The sequence below is a fragment of the Phocoena phocoena genome, chromosome 8, assembly GCF_963924675.1.
Source record: "Phocoena phocoena chromosome 8, mPhoPho1.1, whole genome shotgun sequence".
Taxonomy (NCBI): Eukaryota; Metazoa; Chordata; class Mammalia; order Artiodactyla; family Phocoenidae; genus Phocoena; species Phocoena phocoena.
This window is the reverse complement of record NC_089226.1, coordinates 22,505,415-22,526,958: the sequence shown is the minus strand read 5'-3', so window position 1 is coordinate 22,526,958 and position 21,544 is coordinate 22,505,415. Positions and strand designations below refer to the sequence as shown.

Sequence of the window (21,544 nt, the reverse complement as noted above, 5' to 3'; positions counted from 1 at the left end):
ATTTTATAATCAGCTAGTCAATTTTAACCAAAGGGATTCAACTGATTAGAATCACATTCAATCTACCAATATATTTGGGGAGAACAGACATTGTAGTAATATTTTCTAGACATATCTATGACCAACGTTTATTTTTGTATACATTTTGGTCTTTTTAAGTACTTATAAGTTTTCGGCGTAGAGATCTTGTACAGCATCTGTAAAGTTATTCCTAAATACTTTATGTTTTCGATGCTATTACAAATGGAATTATTTCATTTTTTGAATTTTGCTGCTAGTATATAAAACAGAAAACTGATTTTTAAAAAATATAATCTTATGTCCAACAATCTTGCTAAATTCTGTTATTAGTTCTAATCGTTGTTTTGTAAATTCCAGGTTATTTACATAATTATGTCATCTGCAAATAGAAAAATTTAATTCTTGCTTTGTATTGATTATGCCTTTCACTTTCTTTTATTCTTCTCTCCCTCCAACAATGCACTTTTTTACCTGCTAAATGTTTAAAAGTAATTCGAAAGTGACATTCATGCCAGAAAATTCAAATAACCACAACCAATTATTTTCTTAAAAAGATAACTGGCCAAAAAATTCTTGAAAAAAAAACCCTGATTTTGTTAGATGAAGAAAAGTACATTTATCCTAAGATAAAAGAATAAACCTTAGTCACAAATTATATAATTATAAAACTTAATAAAATGATCACATATATACCATTAAATCAAAAATCTAGGACTATATATAATATCAGCACTGGTATCACTAGCATCAAGGCTAGAATTATGAGAAAATTAATACTGCATGGATCCTTCTGACCTCTCATTATTTTCTCCTGTTTAACACTAAGTTACTTTTTACTAAGCACTGAATGTATATGTACCAGGATCTTCTAATCCTCACCAGACTCTCCAGTAAGTAACTAATTATATCTCCATTTTATATGTGAAGAAATTAAGAATTGGAGAGACTGAACTAATCTAACAAAGGTCAGTCAGGTTAAGTGGCAGGGCAAGGATAAGAACTAAGTTTGACCCCACAACCTGTAGTAATCTTAATTACAGTGTCACCTAAACCTCTTCATCACTGGCCCACATAACACCATACTAGATCTAGCCACATTAATCTAAAACAAACAACAGTAATATCAGTGCTTTTTACCCCCCCAAAACTCTACCATAATACTTTGCCTTGTTTCGAAAGGAACTTAATGCCACTGATATTTTATTAAGTAAGCAGTGTCAGAAGTAATAAAATACACTTACTGGTTTCGGCATTTTCCTTCTCTTTTTGTCACCCTCTTTAAAAATTCTTCACTTTTATGAATTCTGTTGTTCTTCTGTTAAAGAAAAGAAAGCATAATTGATCTATTATCTTTTTATATAGTAATGTTTTTGCTTAACAATATAATTTGTATAAAGAAAACTTTAAACTAACATTTTAAAATGTTACAATTAACATGGAGCTCATTTTATTCTAATTTTCAATGTCTTCTATTATTCACATTCTTTTAAAATACTTATATCTGTGATTTAAAACAGCACACATCTCAAATAACATAGTATAAAGCATCTCAATCATCAACTAAAAGTTTTAATTTAATTACAGACAACACATAGCAGAGGAAAGATTACTAAGGGCCAAATGCTTTCTCTTTCTGAGTCAAGTTTGCCCCTATTATACCCAGACTGGTAGAGAAGAGGGATGGCAAAGAAGAGAACAGATGGATTCAGATTCTAAAGAAATGAATTCAGGAACACTTCTCAACCTTTCTTCTGTACTGCCAAAGACAAAAAAGTAAATACTGATTAATGTAAACTACAAAAAGATAACTTTTTAAAGAAAATTATTTTTCCTCCTTGAAAGTTTAAAAGTCCAAGTAGAGACAAATAACATTAAGAGTAACTTTTTCACCTAAGGTAGATAAAACAGCCATAGTATGCACAGTAGTAATCTGCACGCTACTCATCAGCAAGCTAATGGTCTTCACGGAAATACAGAATTGTCCTGAAGACCAATGTTAAATTATATATTCTCACGCTCAGGCAAAAGAAGTAAATCTTAATCCAGGAAAAACAATGGACTATTTCAGGGTAAATGTTCTCACAAACATCTAACAAAATTGGATTTTCCCCCTACAAACCTACCAAAAGATGTAACATTTTTAACCATTTACTTGTCCAGAAAAAAATGATTATCATTCCACTTTGAAAACCTATAGTAAGAAATATATTAATTACCTGAAAATCAGCTTATATAAGTAATATCTTTGCCAAGAAATTTTTATTCATTACACTATCAATTAAATTAATATAGAATTACTTTTGTATTTTAAAAATATATTATCAATTGCTTTTTAAGATACTATTATTAAAAAAACTGAAAATTCTCCAAATTGAAATAAAAACAAAGGATTGAAGTAAGGTCATTTCTCTAAATTTTAGCCAGTTACATGTCAATGAACCTCTCCCCATACAGGGAACTGCATCAAGAGAAATTTCTCATCTAATACAATGGGCTATGAAATTCAGTTAGAAGTATTAAATTCCTCATTTCCTAGCTCTTAACTAGGAATGATAGATAAATATTCCCTACCTACAATCACCTACCTTCATGAACCTAACTGTACTTCAGTCCTATCTTCCACTTCCAAATCCTCTTTTCACCCCTACTATCAAATTCATCTCAGGTCTTAAATCAGCCTCAAAAACCAACATTTTACATCATTTATAAACTAGTAACTCCCAAATCTGTATCTCCAGACTTGCTTGGCTAACTTGGCTTGCTCAATATCTAAATGATACCTCAAATACAACATGGCTAAAACATGGCTTAAATCCCTACACCCCGGAGTCAAATCTGCTTTTTCCACAAGTTTTGGTGACGTATTTCTATAAAGTTATTCATAGTATTCTCTCATGATTTTTTTTATATCTCTACTACATCTACAGTTATGATCCCCTTTCCATTCCTAATACTGTTAATTTTTGCCTTAGCTTTTGCTTGATTAACCTTGCCAGAAGTTTGCTTCATTTTTGTTGATATTCTTGTTTCTTTTGTTTTGTTAATTTCTGTCCTTTTTCTCATCATTTTTCTTCTCATTAATTGGCTTTTACTCTGAGGCTCATATTCTAATCCCTGAACTTGAAAGTTTACCTCAGTAATTTCCAATCTTTTTTTCTAATAACATGCATTAAGGTCACAAACTAAATATGTCCCACCATAAGGCAATTCCAAACATGAAATGATCTCCCTATTTTGCCAGTGAGACTATTTTCAAGAAATTATCATCTGATTATGTAAAATAATCTAAATTCCTCACACACCAGACATGAGCATCTATATCAAACTTCTGAAACACAGTAAATTTTCCAGATTACATAAAGTACTTTTTGAATCTATCACTAAAATTAACATTTTTATCCCAAGCCACAATTACCCATTTATAGAAAACATTAGTAGGATGTTATTTGTTCCTATTTGTATTGTTGGAATATATTTTAATACCCACAGTATAACTAGATGGGTTATTTTTAAGTGACTTAAAACCGGATCTCCTCTAGACTTCTTGGCCTCTTTTTTTCATTTAAATCACTTATCAGATGAGCACCATGAGCTTTCCAAACTGACATGTAGTAAAGGCATTTCAGGTCAATGTGCCTTTCTTAAACAGTACTTCCATGCTCAAGAGAAAGAGAACATCTTGCAACGAGACAGTTCCTATGAAACAAATATAAATCTCCTTTTGGAGGGAATAATTTTGGGAAAAAATACCTTATATTTAAAACTCCAAAAAAAAAAACACTCCACTACTTTTCTAAGTATCACTTTAGTGGCTTCCCACATAGGTTTTTATATATATTTTCATTATTGTTTAGCTCTAGGTGTTTCAGTTTCCAATTATGATTTCTACTCACTGCTAATAAGTTTTAAACTTTCAAATAGAATGGTCAGAGGCCTGGGGGCAGAGTGCTGTCTTTTTATTATTTATTTCTAAGTTTACTATATATACTCTAGTCAAAGAATTCATTAAGATTTCCTTTATGTTTTGTGCTTGGTCAGTTTCCTTTCTTTTTTTTTTTTTTTTTTTTTTTTTTTTTTTTTTTTTTTTTTTTTTTTTTTTGCGGTACACCAGCCTCTCACTGTTGTGGCCTCTCCATTGTGGAGCACAGGCTCCGGACGTGCAGACTCAGCAGCCATGGCTCACGGGCCCAGCTGCTCCGCGGCATGTGGGATCTTCCCAGACCAGGGCACGAACACGTGTCCCCTGCATCAGCAGGTGGACTCTCAACCACTGAGCCACCAGGGAAGCCCTCATTTCTTTTTTGATTTTCCCAGCTATAAATGGAAATAATGTATGTTTTGCATCTAATAAGTTAGATCAAGCCAGAGTAAGTATTTAATGTTTTGTTTATAGCCTCTCTACTCTCAAAGTTTAGTCTAGTTAATCAAATTGAGAAAAAATGTATTGAATTTTCCCAACTCAGATTGTGGATGTTAATTTCTTCTTATAAATTGCCAGTTTTTAATTTATATGCTTTTAGGCTATGTTATTAAGTGAGTAAAGGTTTAGAATTATTATATCTAATGAATATTTCCTTTTTTCATTAAGTAATAATTCAATTGCATATAGAATTCTAAAGTAACTTATTCCTTCAGCATTTGGAAGATATTAGTTTTCTTCTGGCATCTGTTACTGATGAGGAGAAGTCTGCTGGCAATTTAACTAATTTCTCTGAGGTAATATGCCTTTTCTCTCTGCTTTCCTTTAAGATTTTGTGTGTGTGTATGTGTGTGTGTGTTCTTCAGATTTGCTTTTATTTATCTTGTTCAAGATTTGGTAAGCTTCCTTATTCTGAAGACTCATGCTTTTCTTAAATTCTGGAAAATTATTAGCCATTGTCTCTCCCATTCAGCAATTCTTATTAGATACATACTGGATATCTTATTCTCCAATCCATGCCTACTCTTTCACACTTTCCCTCTATCTACCTCTCTTCAACATTCCTCCACTCACTAATTCTCTGCAGGTGTTCTTAATGGTTTACCTATCCACTAGTTTAAATTTTCAGTGACTATATATTTTAATTTCTAGAAATTCACTTTTGGTCTTTCAAAAAAAACTTTAATGCTATACTATTTTATAATTTGTACTGAATCCTACTTTTACTCCTATAATATTTTATAATTTGTATTGAATCCTCCTTTTACCCCTATAATGTTTATTTTATGTCACTATAAAATTTTCTATTTCCAGTTCATTATGACTTCTTTATGGAGTTTGTAATTTTGGACAGAAAGCTCATGTCCCTAACCCACTCCCCAGTGTGGGATTCCTGCAAGCCCTGAGCTGTTTATGTCTCCCTATAGAGGTATTTCAGGTTTGCTCCTACCAGCGTACAGTACCAGGAATTTTAATTGTCCTAGATCAATTTTTACATTACCTTCTTGATTTAGCATTCCATTACCATATCAGGTCCCATGGCCACACCCTAGAGAAGTTAGCAGATACTCAAGAGAGCTTGCTCATGTACTGATCATTCTTGTTTGCTAAACCATTTGGCTGCTCTGCCCTTCCTGTGCCATCTCTCACTGGTAAGGAAGAACAAAGGGAAAACGTGAACACTAACTGGATGCCAGACTATAAACTAAGTTACAGCACTCAAATTACAGAAAGAGTACTCATCAAACATAGGACCAGTTAGAGAGGTAAATAAGCATCACGTATGTCAGGTTTCACAGAATTTCTTAAGTTTTGTATTACTCAAATACTGGAACTAAATAAAGGTAGAGTTTTTTCCTTTTCCTTTAAGAAATAATTTATCCCAGTTTTCTATATTAGAGTTACTTCAAGTTATACTCTATAGAAAAGGACCTTTCAAGCAAAATAATCCACATTAAAGTTTTAGGTTTAATATGAGTGCTCTGGTGAAAAGTACAAATATATCCCAGGCCAACATATACAAAACCAAGTTTATACACATTAAGCTTTTAAAATCTCCAACAAGCCTAAATGATCTATATGAACTGTGGGGAAGTGAGGGGCCTAACAAAAAGAAGCTTCTAAAAATGTGTATTTTCAGACCAGTGTTCTCTCCTAAATATACCACAAATAAATAAATATAAAACAAAGTAATCTGTACCAAGATGTTCTCAGCAGTACAAAGATATTATAACAGCCAATGATTAAAATCAAAATCACAATTAATGCTGAAATTATGTGATAACAAGGGGGACAAACTGTGTCAACATTTACATAAGGATAAGTGAAAAGTAAAAAAACAGGTACCCTTACAAAGGATATTTGGATATACAGAACTGAGCACTTAATACTAATCAGGGTCTTATTTTTGTTAAGTTACTAATTTTAAAAATCAGGTAAGAATTTTAAAAATGTATTTCACTAAATTGTCTATATATCAGTTTATGCATAAGATCTCATGACATACATAAGAATTCTACCTTAAATTTTTTAGGATGAAGCTGTATATAAATGTAGTTAAAACCTAAGTTTTTAGCCAATTTAGTGATCATTAAAAAATATTTATATCACGATAATATTATTTAACCTCAATAGTACATTTCTAGTCCTCCTTTGATTGTATTAGCATATTATTTTCCTTGAAAATGGCATCTGTTAGTAGTAGAATGGACAATTTAATAAAATGTCACATGAAAAGCCAAGGTACCTAGGTATATGTCCTGAGTTTGTACCTCTAACTGGTTCATCTTGAAAACTGTGTTTCTGTGCCTTCTTTTCTTCTCTAAAGAAATGACAACATAATCACCTAAACTGCTGTATATCAAACATGTATAATAAATATCAACTCTTCTCCCCTCTACCCTCATAATAAATAATTATTGAAACAAAATTTACTCCTTCCTCCCCACTCTTCCTAAATTTCTTAAAGTGGTCTTACCCTACCTCTTTTCCACACTGACTCCCGCACAACCAATGAAGCACAGTCACGGCAAGCAGTATTAAGAGATGCCACCAGCATATATATATCCCATTTCCAGAAAACGTATGAATACGTACTTAAACACAGTGCCACATTTCTCAGACGAAATATTCACATAAAACACTCTCTTTGTCCTTTAACTCTAAGGGTGACCCTAAAACAGCCTCTTTTCTGCAGTACAATGGAAAAAAACAGCCTCACGCTTAACACCTTGAGCTCTATTAGTCAGTGACACAACAACAGACTCTCCCCACCTGTCAGGTGGTAAAACAGGTGTTAAGTCTGTCCATACTGGGCCTACAGTGATGCTTCAATAATTTATACCAGGCTGCCTAATTTTACTCTTAAGAATTTCTTTTCCCCAAGCCTAACTGTACTTATTTTTCTGTCTTTTGAGACACTTTCTCTGAACATAATAGTGGTCTCTCTGCAGTCCTCTGCCAACTTACTGTGGGTTTGAGAAGCAGGGTAACAAAGAGAAGTATAAACTGAATTAATAAGGTAATTCTGGCGGTCAAATTAACAAAATAATGGCATCTACAAAAAAAAGTTCTTAATCATTATTTTCTCCAACATGGGCCCCTCTGGTAAAGCCTATGAACCCCTTCCTAGAAAAGTATTTTTAAATGCACAAAATAAAATATACAATATTACATTAAAAAAATCAATCATACTGAATTATAATATCAAAAATATAAAAAGTACAAATTTATAATACAGTAATATATATGCTTCTTTGTTAACCTTTAAATCACAATATCTACCAGTGTATCTAATAATTAAACTTTAAGTAATAATGAGTATTAAATGTCAATTTGAGATCTGCAATAACAGTTATGCATCATGAAAATACCTGCAATTTCTATTAGAAACAGTATCTGCTACTGCTGCCCACATTCGTAATAGAAGAAAACGTGTAAATAAAGATGCAATTTTTTCACTATTCAAGTTCACAGACCCGCAGTTTTAAGACCTCGAATATACAAAGAATTATGCTTATTAAATTTTTTAGCTCTGTTAAGTACTCAATTTAATAGCAATAATAATGTACTTTTACCTATATAATGCCATGTGACTCTACAAGTGAAGCAGAGGACAAGAATTTTTAGTTCCATTTTGCAAAAAAGAAATAAGGCCAAAAGCAAGGATAAGGGTAGTAAATGGAATTATTTGTAGAATGCTCACTCTTCAGCCACTCTACCTACATTATCTAATCTTCCTAATAACTGCCCTTCCTCCCTCTGCCCAAGATAAGTATCACAATCCCTTGTTCTTCTAATCAAGGAAATTAAGATTCAGATAAGTCACTTGCCCAAAGTAATAAGGCTAGTCAACAAAGTCATAGGTCCTTCTAAATTCAAGTCCTGTGCTCTTTTGGCTATCCTACTCTGCCTTCCTCTGACATCATTTTAGACAAGCTCATTCCAATTACCAGAGCTTTTCAAGAAGTTAAAGCTCTATCCTCTGTTGTTTTCAGGTCAAAAAGACTACCTCTAAAGACTTGTTGTAAGTGCCCATTAATACTGGTATAGTCACCTCTGTAAATTAATATCCTGTAAGGGTGACATGCAGTTCTAAATAAGGTATTAAGTGCTTGCTTTTGTAGGAACTGACTTTTGTTCAAGGAAATAAAATATTCAACTTTCTTTTTTTTTTTTTTTGCGGTACACGGGCCTCTCACTGTTGTGGCCTCTCCCGTTGCGGAGCACAGGCTCCGGATGCACAGGCTCAGCGGCCATGGCTCACGCGCCCAGCCTCTCCGCAGCATGTGGGATCTTCCCGGACCGGGGCACGAACCTGTGTCCCCTGCATCAGCAGGCAGACTCTCAACCACTGCGCCACCAGGGAAGCCCATATTCAACATTTAAAAGCAATACACACGTTACTGGAAATGCAAAGCAAATTTCCAGCACTTAAAACAAATATAAGGCACAAAGTTTTATGCTGAATTTAAATTCTTTTCTAAATGAATTTTGTAAACTTAAAAGAAACACTATACCTGTATTGCTTCCTAGGAGGGTATAAAAACAATACATTACCATTTGCAAAAATTAAGTTTAAATGCTAAAAGGTAAGAAGGCTAAATCCAGTCCAATTTCTTCATCTTACAGTTAAGGAAACATCAAAAATTCATATAAGAAATGATTAAAAATGGAAAAACAAAGATAGGTTCATGTAAGTCACTTAGGTAGAAGGAAAGAAGAAAAGTCTCAAACTGACCTGAGGAATTCTCACAATTCTATATATGTTCTGAAACACTAGATACTACAGTAGCTTATTTTCAAAACAGAATAAAGTTAATATGTTTCTTAAATATCTTTAAAATTAGATAGTATTCGCTCATGCAGTCAATAAGGCTATATGGCAGTTCTATCATTAAGTTTCTAACTTTTGAGATATCCAATCCCCCTTTTGAGAAATTGGAATGGTGTCTGGCTCACAGTAAGGCCTCAGATGTTTGTTGATTTTGTTGGTAAATTAAGTTCATATATAATACTCACTTGATTATTATCAAGGGTAATACTTTCCTCTCATCTTTTACATTGTAAAGTGAGCAAACTAGAAAGCAATAGGCTATAAGAGACAGCAACCATGAACGTGGTAGGAAAAACAAAAACAACTCCCAATGAGGTCTCCCAAATACAGGCCTTTATCGTCTCTACCTAAGTCTCTTTCAATAATCTCATTTAATTTGACAATCAGGGCTCCCCTGGTGGCGCAGTGGTTGAGAGTCCGCCTGCCGATGCAGGGGACACGGGATCGTGCCCCAGTCCGGGAGGATCTCACATGCCACAGAGCGGCTGGGCCCGTGGGCCATGGCCGCTGAGCCTGCGCGTCCGGAGCCTGTGCTCCGCAACGGGAGAGGCCACAGCAGTGAGAGGCCTGCGTACCGTAAAAAATAAAAATTAAAAAATTAAAAATAATACTTTGACAATCAAATTAAATTTAAAGGCCACCTAATTTGACACATTTAATAATATCTATAATTATCATGCTGCTTGATGATTAGATGTAAATAGTAAGCACTTTAGGTATATAGTCATCCCTTGGTATCCACAGGGGATTGGTTCCAGGACCCCTCTGCAGATACCAAAATCTAGGGATGCTCAAATCCCTTACACAAAATATATGTACATTTATATACATACATACATATATATAAATATAAAATATTATACTTGCATATAACTTACACACATCCTCTCATATACTTTAAATTATCTCTAGATTGCTTACAATACCTAATACAATATAAATGCTATGTAAACAATCGTAAATACAATGTAAATGCTATGTAAATACTTGCCAGCATGTGGCAAATTCACGTTTTACTTTTCAGAACTTTCTGGAATATTTTTTTCCAAATATTTTCAATCCAAGGTTGGCAGAACCCACAGACGTGGAGTGTCAACTGTATGTACCAACTTTGCTTAATAACCAAACTAGGTTTTTATAGTTTCCTTAAGTCTAGATTCTAGAGACAGCTTAAATATCAAGAGCGCTCATGATGTCTAACAAAGTTTAGTCCATCCCACACACTCAATAAAAGCCAAAGGGTGATTAGATTCAATTAACCATGGCTGAGATTTCCTATGTCCCCATTCTCCCTTTTATTAATGGTCCCTCTATTATACTCGTACCCACATCATTCTGAGTACTAACAGGATTTTCAGTTACAATTTAATTTATCAAAAGGTTATTAGTTAATTTACAGAAACAACAAGAAGTTTTGGGGTTTTTTTTAAAGTACAAAACAAGAAACACCCAGAATTCACATCACAGAAGACTATGCTTACAACACGGTTACACTGAATATGAACTCCAGTTTATACACACTTAAGCAAAAACAGATTATGGTATACAAAATGGCACAAGTATATTCCCATTAGAGTGTGATGTTCTCATTATCTTACTGAACAAATGCAAAGAATATCTGGCATATGATTATAAATGTCTGAATGTATGAATAATACCTTAAAGCAGGGGTCAGCAAATATTTTCTGTAAAGGGCCAAGTTAAGTAAACGTTTTAGGTTTTGTGGCTCATACAGCCTCTGTCGCAACTACTCTGTTGTTGTAGCACAACAGCAACCATAGATAATATGTAAACCAATGAGCCATCATGTGTTCACATAAAACTTTGTTTACAAAAAAGGTAGTAGGCTGAATGTGGCCTTCAAACCAGTTTGCTGACCTCTTCTCCAAATGGTTAACAGTAAAGAGAATATCATTTTCAAATAAATCAACTTTACTAGAACCCAAAAGTTTCTTATTTCAAATGTTTGTAAATTATGTAGAAAAGCAGAAAAGGAACCAGTGTTACTAGAGCATCCTATTCATATGCATACCGTATTTACATATATAACTAGCCTCTATAAAATGTACTTTAGAATTCTTCTAAAAGGTAACTGATACTGCAATAGGAAAAAAATAACTTTGTGAATTTGCAAGAGTTTCTATACATACTGGTTATTCAAAGAAAAAAAAAAACCTATACAACTACTAACCTGAAAGAACCCCTCTCTTCCAGGAAGTTAAAGCTAGGATTCACCATTAAATGGAACAAAGAAACAAAGAACTGAATCATATGGACCATATTTCCTTTCCAAACAGTTCCCAGGTAAAAAGCTACATATATAATAGGGACATTTCACTACCCAAAATCATAAACCCTTTTTTAAGGGACACCACTTTTCACTGTCAGTTATATACCATACCGTAGAAGAAAAAAAAAAAAGTGAATTCATCTTCAATCATTAATCAAGAAAATTTGCACATGTACAGGAACACTTGAGATTACCAGAAATTCCATTTTTATTTCATTCAAATGATGAAAATCCGAGAAATACTAATTACTTAATGCTCAACACAGTAATAAACACCCTTTCAATGTTTGTTACAAAATAACCTTATTTTTAAAGACTTTAAAATTGCAAATAAGGGATATATATAAAGTATATGTTTACCCTTGCATAAATATTGGCATTTTCTATATACTACAAGGAATAGCTAATAGTAATTACCTCTGAAAAACAGGGACCGGGACTGGGAGAGGTGGTAGGGGGAGGGTTCTGGGAAGCTGGGGAGAACTTTTACTTTTTCCTTAACATATTTCTGGTTTTTTTTAACTTTGTCATAAAATTTATTATAGTCTTTAAAAATGGTTTAAAATATGTTCATTATAAATTAATATTGAAAAATATACCAGGAACTAATATGAACAGTAAAGGCAGGATTCTTCTGAAAGAGGCTAGAAATTCAGGAACTCTCTGGGGTCAGACTGACCATTCCATCACGCAACAGGTGAGGATATACTTGCTGCATAAGTTAGGAAAGTTCCCTGAAGGCCTTTTAACACCATGAGGTTTAAAATAACCTTGTAAAGCTGGAGTCTACAGCAACCCAATCCAGTTCCACTAAATCCAGTACCCCAAGGATAATATCAGGGTTGTGAGAAGTGCCCACTAGCTCCTGGTCTGCAGGAGGTCCAAGCCATCCAAGAAACGGTGACTTCCTCAACTTCCCAGATTCACAGCAATAGCACGATATGATATTAACTCTACCCTATCAAGTTATGTTCACCAACATGGCTATCTTCACAATCTTAATAGAACACATTTTTTTAGGCTTTGGTCTTTGGGAAATATTGGTTAAAATTTGCCATTTTTAAATTGTACAAGTTGAACTGAATCAAGTTAAAAATGGAAGAAAAAACAAGACTCCAATCATCATTCAAGATTTTAGGCTCCATTGTATTAGACTATACACAGATTACATTAGAAGATTGAGAACTGAAATTAAGATAAAAGTACATAAAGACTTTCATTTCAACTGCCTGCCAAAGATAAAAATGAATAATAAAATCCAATTCTGCTCTTGGGAATAGTGAAGCATAAAAAGAAGAAATAAGCCTTGTTCTCTCCCTGAGACCGAGTTTTAACAAAAGAGAGAAAGAACAGCAGAATCTGTCATTTCTCACCGCCACAGAAAAAAGGATATCAGTTTAATTTCCAGTTAATACAAATGTCCAAAACAAAGGATAGACTAAACATACTTTCCCCATGCTGAAATTAATTACATTTAACTTCTGAGCCTCTCCTACATGCTCTGCCATGCTTGGGAATACAGGAAGTGAACAAAACAGTGTATAATCCACTAGGGCAAGAATTTAACATTCCTAAATGCCACAAATTTTGTCTCATTTAAATAAAACTGTAAAGAATTCCAATGCATGTCTATTCATTCCTCACTAATAATGTACTGTTTATTAAATCCCATCATATATTTAAAAAAGTGGTTTAGCAAAAGAAACAAAGTCAGTGCAATCACTTTACAGGATACCATTAACTTCAATATGTTTTATTCAATACATTTTACCACATTTGAGGTAATTAGTCTCTGGAAGATAAAGCCCACTGGTTAAAGTAATGTAATACTGAAATTTTTTTTTTTAAATGCAATCCTGAATATTAGTCCCTCTTCTTAAATACATCGATAATAATGCTGTTATGGCAAATGGATTAAGCCATTATTTATCCAGAAAAATGAACGGGGCAATTGTTCATTCAGAGCTCCGTCCGAAATATAAGAGAGTATTTAGTGTTCTAAAAAATGTATGCTCCATAAACAATAGATTGCAATGTCTAAGTCCAAGTGCTCGTTTATCAAATAAATCCTTATTATCTTGGGTTTTTACATTTACATCATGCCCGTCTTAGTGCCACAGAACTCATTAAAATGTCTTCTACACAAATCTCAACTGTATTTTAAAACGTATCTTTGATGAAGGTGACTTTTAACCTACTTCCAGCCTCATTAATAACCACTCCTTAATGGTAAAGAACGCTAAATACATGTTGTGAATGGTTAAAGAACCATGCCACATCTGTATAAAAAGTGAAGTGCTCTATTTAAACTGCAATAATGCAGTGCCCCCCACCCCCGCTTTCAAAGTTAGCCCGGGAATTAAGTTTACAACCGTTTAAAGGAAGGGGGGACTGTAATGTCCTCAACTAGTCTACTGGGGTCTAAGATACTAAACTGGGCTGCCTCAAAGGCCGAAGAAAGTTATGGGGCTCGGAGGCCGCCTTCAGCAGTAGAAGCAGCAGGTAGGGCCGGGGCCAGAACTGCGGCCCTCGCCGCGCGGGTGCGGGTGGCTAAGGGCGGTTCGCGCCCCAAACCCCGTAATGCTACATCCCTTTGCCACCAGGGCGGAACACACGTTCTCTAGTAATTCAACACCCTTACTTTCAAACTGGAGGCCGGGGAGAAGAAGTTGTAGTAAATTCCTTCCCTACATGGCAAAACGTAATTTTTCCTAGGCTTAAATCTGTATTCTCAAACTGCCTAGAAGGGACGAGCCAGGCCGAGCCCGGGGCCGCACCCGATCGGCGGGAACCCGACCGAGCTCGAGGCGGAGGGGGTCCGGGGCGGACGCTGAAGGCGGACCCACGCCCGAAGGGAGGAGAAGCGCGCACCGGCGTGTTCAGGCCGCAGCCACGACTCGGGCAGAGCCTCGCGGCTCCCGCGGCCCCGGATGCGGCCTGGCCAGCCGGGCTGTTAGGGCAGCGACACCGCGGCCCTCGCGGCGCGGCCGCCGGGCAGCACTGGGCCCCGAAACTTCTCGCCGCCACCTCAGCGTCTCCGGCGAAGCCCGGGAACGGGAGTGGGGGAAGGTAGGGCGCCGGCGGCTTACCCCGAGAGTGGGCGGCTCCTTCCCGCCCTGAGTGTGGCCGGGGCGCTGCGCGGCGGCGCCGGGTGTCGCGGCTGCGGCAGGGAGGGAGAGGCGGTGGAGGCAGCGATGGGCCGCGAGAGACGAGAGGCCCCGCCGCCACCGCAGACAGCTCCGCAATATGGCTGCCTGGCGGCTCCTCGGGGGAAAGGCGGGGCTGCCCCACGCCCCCCGCCTCCCCCTGCCGGCCGGTCGGCCTCGCGCTGCGTCCCGAGCAGCAACGCCGCAGTCGCCGCCGCCGCCGCCGCCGCCGCCAGACCTCCCACGCCCCGCCCCCGCCCCCGCCCCTCCCAGCCCAGCGGGCTCGCGGCCGCCCGCCGCGCGGAGCGTCGCCGGGGGTCCCTGTCCCGGGCGGGGACGCGCGAGGGCGGGGCTGCGGCTCCGGAGCCCCGAGGGAAAGAGGGAGAGCGCGGGGGTGGGGGACTCCTTCCGGGGAGGACTGGGCTTGAGCTAAGCCCGATGCTCTGGGAAGAAGAGCCGCCCAACCCGGAGCTGTGAGTGGGCCCGCCGCCTCCCTTCGATGGGTGGAAACTTGAAACTCCCGCTGGTGCCAGAAAACTCACCGAGGGCGTTTCTATCGCCCCCAAAGAGGAATTCTTCCCCGAGGGAATCCAGAACCGAGTCGAGCGTGTTACTTGGCTGTTCAGCTTGAAAATCCTGGACCTGGAGAGAGCAAAAGACCTGCCTTAGAGGAATTTATGCATGCAATAAAGAACTTTACATTATTTTTGCAGAATTTACCCAACTAGAAAAACTTGCTTTTTCAGGGGCAATTTTTAAACCACCACCGAAACCTCAATGGATATGGCCCCAATCGAGAGTGCAGATTTTTATCCAGGCAAGGATATTTGATAAATTTTTATTATCTCTGGCATTCTTCTGCAGTTGGAAGAAGTCGGTTAAAAGGAAAATGTTGCAAGTGGGACCCCAAAGAGCAGCCAAACCTGAATTATCCTAGACTTTGTGAAAGTTAGGCATTTGATCATGGTGTGACTCTAGCCCACTGACTTTAGTGGTCGGTACTAGATAGACTTCTGGTCGATGTTCTGTCATCTACTTCCAAGCCCCTGGTATTTTCTGCTGGGATTCAAAGAGCAAAACTTGCTCTGAGTATAGAAACAGAAAGAGCACAAAATCAGATTCGCCGAGCTTGCTCTGTTTGCAGTGCTTTATATACTTTTTATTAATAAACTTTAGATTCAAATAAAACCTCACGAGTGTACTTAACTTCTATAGAACAAATAATTCATATACTTCCTGCCTTAGCATTTGCCTTCCCTGAGACAATAGCTTTTCCAGGAACTCTCTCCCCTGATTACTTTCACTAAATTTACTCTTTAGTGAGTTTCCACCATTGCCCTTTGAGACCTCTCTGAACAATTAAAAGCCCCAAGAGTTAACTCAAAGGCCTTTAGATTCCTCAAGAATGGGAACCAGGTGTGTACTTTTTTTTTAACTATAAGATTACTCCCTGACCTCCCTGGAGTGCAAGAATTATCCAGGTGATTGTCCAGCCTTCCACAACAAGCTGCGTGGATAAAGATAGTCAAAGTATTGTGTGAATTCCTAGATAGTACACTAATCAAACATACTTTTGCAACAGAAAATGAAGCATTCATTATCGTTTGTCACATGCCAGGCACTGGTGTGAAATGCTTTACATGACTATTTCTTTTAATAATTACAACAACCCTGAGTTTGGGGTAAATATTATTATTGACCTTTTTAAAAAAACCGATGAATAAAGAGAGCCTCAAAGTAGTTAAGTAGAGACTTCCCTGTTGGCACACTGGTTAAGAATCTGCCTGCCAGTGCAGGGGACACAGGTTTGAGCCCTGGTCTGGGAAGTGTGCCACGACTACTGAGCCTGAGCTCTAAAGTCCGCGAGCCACAACTACTGAAGCCCACGTGCCTAGAGCACATGCTCCGCAACAGGTGAAGCCACCGCAATGAGAAGCCCGGGAACCACAACAAAGAGTAGCCCCTGCTTGCCGCAACTAGAGAAAGACCACGGGCAGCAACAAAGACCCAACACAGCCAAAATAAATAAATAAATAAATTTATTTTAAAAAAGGAATTAAGTAATTTGCTTGATGTATTATAACACAGCTAGGAAGTTGCAGAGCTGTGACCAAACCCAGTATTATTTGACTCCAAAGCCTTGATTTTATCCTATACTCTTCAACAGCAAGCAGACCAAAAATTGTAATACTTCAGTCAGCTATCATATTAGTAAACATTTAAGTAAAGGATAATATTCAGTGCTGGTGAGATTAAAAGGGTGCTCCCAGACATTGTGAGTGGGAGTGTAAACTGAAACAACCTATTTAGAAACAGTTTGGTGCTGTGATTCAACCTAAAAAAATATTCATACTCTGTACCTGAGATTTTATCTGAATGAAATAATCTGAAATAGAGCAAAAGTTTTGTTCATAAGCTGTATGTCACAATATTATTTATAAGATGCAAAAATAAAGATTATGGAAACTAAATGTCTTAAAAGTAACCATAAGTACTTTGTAGCATTTTAGGTAACAATTTAAAAAGTATAGTATTAAGTGAAGAAAAACCCCACAAGTTATGAAACTAACCATGTAGTATGATCACATCTATGTTTAAAAACAACAAAACAAAACTATGAAGTGTTAGAAAAAAGGAAAAATTGAAACCCAGAGTTGTCTCAGGATGATGTTTCTATGGGCACCCCTCCCCCCCCACCCCTTATTCTATTCTTCAGTATTTTCTGTATTACTTTTGCAGTGGAAAAAAATATATATATAAGGCTTAATTGAAATTTTTCTTTCTCAGTTTAATTCCAACACTTCAGATTTTAAGGGGTAAAATCACATTTGCTAAAACTACTTTTTTTTAGAAAAAATCTGATGAACAAGCTATTACTAAGTCTTCCATGCTAGAATCCTGCTCTACTCCACCACAATATATTGGCTAATTCTGAATTTTGGGATTCCAATGATTAGTTATAAAGCATTTGTCTCACTAGCACGTATAAGTCTTTCTTAAAAATGAAGAAAATTCATTTTTGCAAGTATGGTTTATAAATGGAAGTTTTTGTTTTGTTTTGTTTTTTATCTAGAACTAACATTGAGTTCCAGGCCTTTACTAGTTTGAATAACACTTGTTCATCTCTCTCTAGATTCAGTAATGGGAAAGACAAACAAACAATGCTGTGTAATATGCACCATAATAAAGATAAACACATTATTGTCAAGGAGACAGAAGAGAGAGTAATTAACTCTGCGTAGAGAAGAGAAAGATAAGCAGAGAAGGGGAGAGTAAAAGAATGAGTAGAAGTTCCCTAAAAGAAGTGAGGGGAAAGGCAATTAGCTTGGGAGACACAGTGGAAAGATGGCATTGATATTTAGACATAAGCATATTTACAACCAGAGACTTCAGAAAGGTAAGTTGAGGTCCGTTCGAGAAGTTCAGAATTTGTCCTTCATCCTTGAAGAAATAGGAGTCCATAACAGGTATTCTTTTTTTGTTTGTTTGTTTTTAGTTTGTTTGTTGGTTTGTTGGCCATGCCATGCAGCTTGTGGGATCTTATTTCCCAGACTAGGGATCGAACCTGGGCCCTCGGCAGTGAAAACACAGAGTCCTAACCACTAGACCACCAGGGAATTTCCATAATAGGTATTAAGAAGAGGAATAATGTGATCTGATTTATGTTCGCAAAGTAACTGGCAGCCGTGTGGATTGCTTGGGAGAGAGGTTCAATGACAGTGAAAGTGGATGTTGAGATTCTGAGGGATGCCTTATGTAGACAGTTTTGCCTCTAGCACAAGAGGATGAGGGTCTGAACTTGGGAGGTTTGTGAGGATGAAAAAAGAGGAAATAGAATCTTTCAAAAGATTTGAGAGGTAAGAGAAAAGGAGAAGTGAAAATGTTTTCAGGGTTTCTGATGGGTACCATTAAGATAAATGCGGATTGTAAAAAAAGTAGAACTGAGAGATGAAGATAATTAGGCAGGTTAGGAAGATGCTGACTTTTAAGTGTCTACGGGCACTCTAGGACTCAGTAACTGGAAATATATGAACTATAAGTACAGCAAATGTGATATCCAATAAATACTTGTTAATGAAATGAACATAGATAACATGCTAAAATAGGCCTTTCATTTCCAACTATTTCTTTGGAAAATATAGTTTCGTTCAAGCCAAGGATTTTACTACAGTTTAGAATTAAATTAATCTGGAGCACCATAACATACTAAAATATTTTTCCATCAAAAAGTTTTATTCACAGGAATTCCCTGGTGGCACAGTGGTTAAGAATCCTCGTGCCAAGGCAGGGGACATGGGTTTCCCTGGTCCAGGAAGATCCCACATGCCGCAGAGCAACTAAGCCCGTGTGCCACAACTACTGAGCCCACGTGCCACAACTACTGAAGCATCTGTGCCCGTGCTCCACAAGAGAAGCCACCTCAATGAGAAGCCCGCACACCGCAAGGAAGAGTAGCCCCTGCTCACCACAACTGGAGAAAGCCCACGTGCAGCAACAAAGACCCAACACAGCCAAATTAATTAATTAATTAATTTAAAAATGTATTCACTATTTTTTTAAAAGCTACAGCAATGTAAGATCACTATTTTTAAACCCTATACATAGAAAAAATACAAATGTGAATCTTCTGTTGTAAACTGTGTTATTTCATACTATTCACACTATCTTGCATATTTAAGTACATATTCACAATGTGTTCACCAATATAACAGACCTCAGTAAAAACAGGCAAAGTAAATAAAACTATCTTATCATCTGCTTTGTATGCCTAGTAAGCCATACAAATTTAACTGCTGATATAAGCTATAAAATTTCAGTACAGTCAATAGAGGTTTCATGTCCAATGTACCCAAACTAAGAGTCAAGAAACCACAGGTGGATTCCTACCTTTATTCTCTCCCTATCTAAGATTAAATTACATAGGTACATAATTCATAATGTGATTACAGATATGAGCATGTAGTCTTCAACAAAGACAAGGTAAAAGTTATTGCTTAATCCTCTCTGCTTAGGTAATAAAGCCAATTTAGTTCATGATAAACAGCAATAACATTTCAGAGGTAAGTAATAAATGGAGTGGAAAGTGTCCAAGTGAGGAAATCTATAACCTTGGCTTTATTCCCAATTCCTACCAACAAGTTGCTAAGTGACCTTGAAAGAGCCAATGGACTAGTCTGTACTTTACTTGCAAACAATGTTAAAAGAGGGAGAATGTTACATACACCTTTTGGGCCTGTCCCAGAGATTGTTCTAAGGCATTGTAGATTTTCAGAACTAGACAAGGAGCTCAAAAAGCACTAAATCCCCTCCCCGGTATTACTGTGAAATGGCCAATCCATCCCATCAGCAGTGGCTTCCTGCCACTGACTATGTGAGACTCTAGGAACATCTTTTTCTTTTTTTCTTTTTCTTTTTTTTAATGGACTCAGTTTTCTCATCTACTAAATAAGGGAGCTGGATTAGACAGACAATCTGTAAGCTTTCTTCAAGCTCTAAAATCCTTCAGTTCTTACTGTGATTCACATATAAAATATTTGATTCTCATACATAACAATGAGTAATTTCTAGAATTCATTATGTATTTTACAACATAAAGCATTTACATGGAGGATCACTTACCATGATATTTCACAGTTTTTGACTCAAATATCCATTAGTTTATGACCCATTAAGCTTTGTACATTGTTAGACTTTCCTTGCCTCATTTCAGAGCTATAAATAAATAAATGATAAATATTCGCCCTTAACTTAGCATTGAGTATTCTAGGCAGCTGTTTTCTAGTTTATAGCACAGTAGTTTTATTTTAATTTAAACCTATACAACAGTGTTATTTACTGTCAAGGAAAGGTACCCAGCACTTTGCAAAGTGTCAAGATTTAAACTTTTCTGTGGTAGTTTTCAAATATAACCACAAATTATTTGATACCCATCAAGAGATGGGGCCTAATTTCCCTTCCCAGGAATGTGGGCTGGACTTAGTGACTTGCTTCTAACAAAAGAATAAAGTGGAATTGATGGCATGTGACTTCCAAGACTACATTATAAAAGGCACTGCAGCTTCATTCTGGCTGGTTCTCTGTGGGATCACTTGCTTTGGGGCAAACCAGACACCATGTCATGAGGACACTCAAGCAGCCTTGTGGAGAGGCCCATGTGGTGAGAAATGGAGCCTCCTGCCAGGATCCCATGAGGAAGTAAGGGCTTCTGCTTACAGCCCTGTGAGTGAGCCACTGTGGGAGCAGATGAATCTTCGAGCCCCAGTCAAGCCTTCAGATGACTGTAGCTACTACCGACATTCTGAATGCCACCACCTGAGAGACCCTGAGCAAGAACCACCAGCTAAGCTGCTCCTGAATCTCTGACCCACAGAAATTGTGAGATAATGTCTGTTGTTTTAAGTCACTGAAGTTTGGGATAATTTTTTTGATCAACAACAGATAACTAATGTATTTACCTATAAGGAATTTCTACTCTAATTAGGCCACTCCTTATTTTCAAAAAATGATTGAATTACATAACACAATCACACAATTTTACAGTAGAACTGGACAGGACTTTAAAGTTTGCCTCTTATTTTGCAGAAACAGAAATTAAGCTCTGCAGAGTTTGTCTCACTCAAGTCTGGTATGCTTCCATTATTCCCTATCTCAGCTAGAAATGCAGGAGCCGTCCTAACACTTTCCTCACCTCCTTCATACCCAGCCTGTTACTATTTAATCCTGTTGCTTTTACCTCCTCTTGTGTCTGTCAACCTTTTTATATCTATCCCACTCCCAATCGGGTCACACAACAGTTATCTCTTCTGGACTCCAGCAGTAGCCCCCTAACTGGT

The 21,544-nt window shown here is 37.1% G+C and overlaps 1 protein-coding gene across 2 annotated transcripts in view; it reads right to left on the bottom strand.

Annotated features, from left to right (window-relative positions):
• Positions 1–14,813, bottom strand: part of RDX (radixin) — a 99,804-nt gene extending 84,991 nt beyond the window's left edge. Inside the window, exons 1-2 of one of the 2 annotated variants that reach the window (XM_065882373.1) lie at positions 14,655–14,813; positions 1,263–1,336 (exon numbers count right to left, since the gene is read on the bottom strand). In XM_065882373.1, coding sequence (XP_065738445.1) covers positions 1,263–1,274 — 12 coding nt within the window. In that variant the 5' untranslated portion in view covers positions 1,275–1,336; positions 14,655–14,813. The remainder of the gene's footprint in view (positions 1–1,262; positions 1,337–14,654) is intronic. The other variant, XM_065882372.1, reaches the window with a different exon arrangement.
• Between the last annotated feature and the right edge of the window lie 6,731 nt (positions 14,814–21,544).